This window comes from Mixophyes fleayi, chromosome 9, assembly GCF_038048845.1.
Source record: "Mixophyes fleayi isolate aMixFle1 chromosome 9, aMixFle1.hap1, whole genome shotgun sequence".
NCBI classification, from domain to species: Eukaryota; Metazoa; Chordata; class Amphibia; order Anura; family Limnodynastidae; genus Mixophyes; species Mixophyes fleayi.
The window spans coordinates 25,592,000-25,598,327 of NC_134410.1; the positions used below are offsets into that span (position 1 = coordinate 25,592,000).

General features: G+C 40.5%; 1 protein-coding gene across 2 annotated transcripts; it reads right to left on the reverse strand.

The window, feature by feature from the left end:
- Positions 1 to 223: 223 nt before the first annotated feature.
- LOC142101520 (SERTA domain-containing protein 2-like) lies at positions 224 to 5,898 on the reverse strand. 2 transcript variants are annotated; one of them, XM_075185976.1, is made up of 2 exons: positions 5,793 to 5,898; positions 224 to 3,362 (listed from the first exon to the last, which is right to left on the reverse strand). In XM_075185976.1, exon 2 carries the CDS (start codon positions 3,354 to 3,356, stop codon positions 2,286 to 2,288), a length of 1,071 nt encoding a protein of 356 aa, XP_075042077.1. In that variant the 5' UTR covers positions 3,357 to 3,362; positions 5,793 to 5,898; the 3' UTR covers positions 224 to 2,285. The 2 variants fall into 2 exon arrangements, with proteins under 2 accessions (XP_075042077.1, XP_075042078.1); XM_075185977.1 differs by lacking the exon at positions 5,793 to 5,898 and adding an exon at positions 5,050 to 5,162.
- Positions 5,899 to 6,328: the final 430 nt, after the last annotated feature.

Consider the following 6,328-nt stretch of genomic DNA (forward strand, 5'->3'; position numbering starts at 1 on the left):
TTAGCAGATCTGTTGTGGGGTAACACAATAATATACTTTACCTTAATAATACTTCATGTATGGTGTTTAGTTGACCATTGAAAGCAAAAGCACATATTGCAGGAAGTTCCCTCCCACCATCAAACACACAGTTCTTGTCATTAATAAACACAACCAATTGTTTGTTTTTTTACAATTTATTTTTTTCTTAAGTTAATAAAAAAGAAAATATATTTCTCTCACCTGTACATATTGCATAGTTTTATGTTAAACAGGACATACATTAAATAACATGTTTTCTTCAAAACAAGAAATGTGCAAAAAAAAGAAACAACTCCTTTTAAACACATGAAACATTGCATCCCTGGAAGTTTTTTCTCTCTTACTTCCTTTTCCCAGGTGAAAAAAATCCTGTTAAAGTGTAGCCTTGACATAACTAAGGCAGCCATTTTGTGACCGTAGAAGCTGCATGTCAATATAAATATTGGTTCAGCACACAAAATGGCTGCCAACACTGTTTGTAGGCGACAGGCAAATGTTCGCACCAGTACTTATCATTGATCATTTTGCAACATACACTTAGGCATCTTAGTCTCAATAAAACCACATTTAGAACTTGTATGAAACATGTCTTTATAGGTGAACAATATGAATATTGTAAACCTGGATGCCAACAGATGCATTTTACTTGAGACAAGGACACAAAAACGTATTTTTAAACTGCATGGCATAAACATTTTAAATCTGTGCATTTTTTCTGGGTTAAGTGACATTGCTCCGATTACGGAGAGCAAGCATTTTAATAACACTGCAAAGCTTAAGTGTAGAGAACAATTCAAATAAGACATAGTGGGAATGGTAAATCAAAGTTTGTCAGCTGGTGAGTCAAACAATGCTGAACTAAGAGTCCCATGTTAACTGGGAAACACTGATTTATCAAAACAAAGTCTAAACCCAGCGCACTAGTGTCATAAATCAGAAAAAAGTCAAATACAATGTTTTCAACCAATAGATATGGTTATTGCATGCGTTATCGGAAGCTATTGATTATGAGGTCACTTGAGATTTCACATTACTTACACCCCATGAGGTGTCCACAGTTTTATTTCTATTTATTTTTTTAAAATTGAGAAGTAATCACAAAAGAAAACACTAAAAAAATAATAATAATAATAATGTAAGTTTACAATGGCAAAGTGGCAGACCTCGCAGGTTTAAATGGCTTTAAGTGGTCACCGACATTTGGCAAACCAGACATGGCTTTAAAAATAGGCTGCTTTCTATACCTGCTCAGGTCACCACAACTTCAGCAAGAATGTAAAAACAGTGATGACATTTATAGAAGTTGGAGCAAAGGAAAAATACAGTGTTGTCCATAGCAACTAAACTGCACTATAAAACCCACAAAAGCTGTCGGCTTGGTTACAATACCACTTTTGCTTCCTTTTTTATTTTATTTTTTAACTTTGCACCGGTCTTTATAAATGCGCCCCACTGTCAGGTCAAGTGTCAAATGTTCTGCATTAGAGGCATCATACTTTAAGAAAAGGGAAGGTAATAGTGAGTAAATATATGTCAAAGTCACTGTAGGCACATGACAGTATTCACCGAGTTAGCAGCAGAATTAAAACTTCCCGTCAGGAGACCTCAAAGCAAAAAGTGGGCAAAGGAGACGGCCGAATCCAGACGCGAGATAAATAAAAAACAAAACTGCAATTGGAATTGCAGTTAAGAATTGCATTAAATGTTGGCATGCAGCAGATTGTGGAAGAGTATTTTACTATCCAACCCTTATAAAGTGACAGTGTAGCACCCAATATCTGACCCTCTACAGCTTTAAAGTCTGTTTAAAAAAACAAAACAAAAAAAAAAACACTTTCGCTGTAAAAACAGATCCGAGTATTGAAACTAGAAACAAATACATAAAAATAGAGTCTTCATAGAAGACAAGGAGTCTGCCTGCCCTGTGAGCAATTGGCAAACCCCACTCCATAATACATTCTGGTATTAAGACTAGTCATAAAACGAAAGGAGGCAATAGCCACCACTTGATCAGCCATGACAAGCCTGATACAGGTGGATATAAAACATACATATATTACTGCATTGCTTGTGTAAACAATAAACACCCCTGGCTACTGGTCCGAGGCTTCGGCATTTTCCGCAAGGTAACCAGCAAAGGATAATAGTCTTTGTGCAAAAGTTGCATTTTCTCTTTATAAATGTGTAATGTGTTTTGAGTCTTTCCAGCTCAAAACACATTATACTGGCCAGTATTTCATAAAAATTATTGTCCTATTGCCAAATCAAGACCCAACTAATATTTCAATGATGTTATCAAGTTCGTTTGAATCCCGAACGCCGTGACTGGAGGCGTAGGTTGGAGAATTACAAGAGGGAGGAAACCAGAGTTCTTCTGAAGACAGTAATCGGTTGCTTGGGGGAGCCCCCAAAAGTGGCATTTCTTTCTCAAACACAGAGGTATCTATGTCTGAAAAGGGATCATCAAACGAGACACCATTAAGATAGCTGGAGCTCATGATCTCAAAACCACCAAAGACGGCCTCTGAAGATTTCAGTTCTTTAGTAAGGACTCCCGAAACACTCTGTTCTAGAGGCGCCTGTGTAGTCACCACGTCGGGGCTGGAAGTGTCCATGGCAATAGTTACTTGGGGCGAGTTGGATGTTGAGGAGGCTTCAGCGGGCACTTCCTCTAGCAGCGAGGTGTCCATAGCTACTGGAAGCTCAGGCAGGACTTCTGAACAGGCGGCAGCCAGCACCAGCTCTTTTATTAACTCAATTTCCGTGCTGTCGTCCAAATGAAATATTTCTTCCTTCATAGTTGCTGCATGATCAGCAATCGGCGGCTGACCAGGCGAGAGGGTTTGTGAACCATTGTGGGGCTCTAACTTGGCTACAGACTCATGGACGCCAGAGGTCCGCTGAAGGCCTTGTGGGCAGCCTTCATCCAAAACACTTTCTAGCTCTTTTAAAATGGAAGCAATGGCAGCAGATACAGTGAAGTCATCTTCCCCAGAAGGCAGGGAACCATTTTCCATATCCTGAGGGAAGAAGGGGCCTACGTCATTCCCAAACGATGCATCACATCCCCGAAAGAGCCCAGCATCTACCACCGGAAGAGGGTATGGATTCTCGTGGCAAATCTCCTCCTGGATCACTCTCAGGGTGTTGGCAATGAGAACATAGCGTCTCAAACTGGGTTCTAGCATCGTACGCCCCTTATTGAACTTCTCGAGGGAAATGTTCAGTAAAGACTGACGGAAGAAAGAGTAGCTGTCTGTCTGAAAGGACAGGTGTCCGTCCAGTACAGATTCCTCCCATTCAGAATATTTTCTTTTAAGACCCCTGGTAGGCATGGCAGACTGGAAAAAAAAAGGGAATTATTTAGTATATTAACATTTTTAAATATAAAATCTTAAAATCACAAGTGTGGCAAAATATTGTCATGCACAATGATAGAAAGTGAAGTTACTTATTTCTGTAAACAGAGCATAGAAGCATATAAAAAAAAACCCACAAAACAAGAATGTCAACTTTTTTTAAAAGTTAAAAATATATATTTCAATACATACTCCTTAGGGAGAGGAAAAAATTGAAAACGCTGGAAAGCATCTTTAATATTCTACAGTAAAAGTTGGAGGGGGCAGAATTATCTTTTTTTTGTAAGTACCACACAATTTGGCAGCACCTATAACTTTAGCGGGTATATAATATTTGCTTGGCCATTTAACTCATGTGACCCATCTTGCATTCAATTTTCACCTGTTTTTCATAAACCGAATTATTATATACTGTAAGCTCACTTGGCCGGGGATGTACTCTTATTTATTTCTGTGCATTGTATTGTAGTCTTTTAATTTAAAGCTTTGACCACCCAGTGGTGCAATTTATAGCTGCATCCACATTAAAGCGAGTACATATTAAATAATGCTGTATAATATACAATCCTGCCTTTAATACATTATTTTATGTTCTCAGAAAAGTGAGCAAAGCCAAGATGCTTGAAGCTAATGCAGAAGTGTGGTTTTTTTTCTTACTCTCAGGGCTGGAGAGAGAGATCCTATTACAAGAAAAGGCTCATCCCTAATCCTCCCCCACCCCAGCATGAGAGCCCACCCTCCCCCCTCATCTAGAGCAGACTCCTCCTTACTCGGGTTCTGAAAAACAACTAAACCAACAAGATTTTGTGCAGATTTGTTACTGCAACATATGTGCAATAAAATAATTTCACTAACATTGTGTGTGATGATGTAAGGGAGCTCTATGGGAGCAGAGTATGCTGATCTTTCAATACCAGCCTGAATACAGTGTGAATAGCCCAAAACACTGCAATATACAGCATTATATTAGATGCCTAGCTACACTGACTCTCTCTGATTGTAATGCTTGACCTTACAGTGTGTGTGTATGTAAAAAAATATATATATATATATATATATATATATATATATACACATACATACATACAGAAATTTATCCACAGAGTTATTTAAAATAAGATGAAAATATAGAAAGAAAGTTCACCGAGGGTTGTTTATTTATGTGGACATTCAGTATGGTTCTGTTTAAGGTATACTCATTATAGAGCTTGGCTGTGCATACAGGTAAAGCCTGAATACACACACAATTTAAAAGAAAAAACTAATTATATATTATATATAAACATACACCTAAAATTTCTGTATAAAATATATAATGCAAATATATAAACCGTGCATTAGGCAAAATGCTGCCCACAGATGCCCTATATTCACTCTATGCAGACACCTGTACCATAAATTGAACAATCTAGTGGACACACAAATGCACACATCTTGCAATATTATACTGCACACAGTGCATTGCCAGCAACATATACAGTATACACTACACATGCACTGAACAAGCAGCAATAGAAGAGGACATACACAGTATATTACAGGTAGCTTCTGTGTATATATACATACACAAACACACACACCTATAAGGAGCACTATGATAGACCCAGGTATATACTGTAATACAGCATTAGATAACCCAGCTGCAATGACCAGTTACAGTGATACTTACATTATCTACGGTGAGACGACACAGATATAACCACTAACATGTATAAACCATCTCCTATATTACCAGCATCTCTTCCCGCCGCTGCATTTAAGTTTAGCATCTACCTCTATAGCAACCCCGCCTCCCTCTCGCGTTGCACGACGGGAGCTGTAGTGTCACTACGTGCAGTAGCCAATAGCCGCCGACGGCCCGCACAACTACACTTCCCACGAAGCAGCGCGGCGGCGCTACTGCGCATGCGTAAAATGTCCTCGAAATGCAACTTGATTAAACGATTGTATGTCATGTTTGGCTTTTTAATTAAAAGTAAACTAACAGATTACAGGGAGGACGTGTGCACCTGCAGACTGTGTGAGCATGCACCCTTGTTCATAGAGGCAGCATTTACAGGGTCAGTAGTAATGCACAGACTACCAGAAACTGGGGGGTAAATCGGTGGCAAACAGCAGCTGCAAGGACATAGAGGCTCCCCCTTATGTGAGTGTCTTGTGCACGGCAACTAGGTCGTCTCTGCTATACAACAGTGATGGGATCTGATGCTTCTCCCAAGGTAACAATCCTCCTGGCTCAAGAGTCACCCAGCAGTCTCTCGTGCAATGCTTGTCTCGCTGCCTGGGTTAAAGAGCTTGCACTCATGCACCAAGTACCTCCATAGCATCACTTACTGAGACAATTTAAGTGAGATTTCCCCAAGTGTTGCATGAGCCCCCCCCCCCCCCCAACAAGATCACAGTGTTACCTACCTTATTCTGCTCTCTCAGAGGTGCACAGGGTTAAGATTTGCAACCTCCCCAGCCGGTAGAAACTGTGCAATTTCCCCCAGGATTCATACTGTACAGTTAGGATCTGTGCTGCACTCACAAACATACCCAGCCCACTCCTTTTTCTCTCCTGCGCCCCCCATTGGCTGGCCTTGGAACCTAGCATGCAAATCCCAGCACCCGATAGGCGGAGAGCGGGGTTGTCCCTCCCTTACCTCAGCTGCTCCTCGCTCTGTCCGTACTATTGCACTGAGCAAAACGTGGAGGGGGTGGGGAGAGTTCCCCCTTCACCTCGTTACCACAGCGCCTGTACTATGTCAGCCAGCCCTGGGACTAGCATGGGGAGAGACAAGTCATGGAGCTGGGAGATCTACACAAGTATTATACTATTAACCTGAAAATATTTCTCATATAACTTCCTCCTGTTTTGCACTTTGCTACCTGTCTCATTTCCAGGCACCCAGTAGCCACTTTCCAATACCCACATCTCAGTACAGCATTTGCACCTCTCATCTATT

Coding starts and splice junctions, on each gene's coding strand:
- LOC142101520 (XM_075185976.1), bottom strand. CDS start 3,356: ATGCCTACCAGGGGTCTTAAAAGAAAATATTCTGAATGGGAGGAATCT.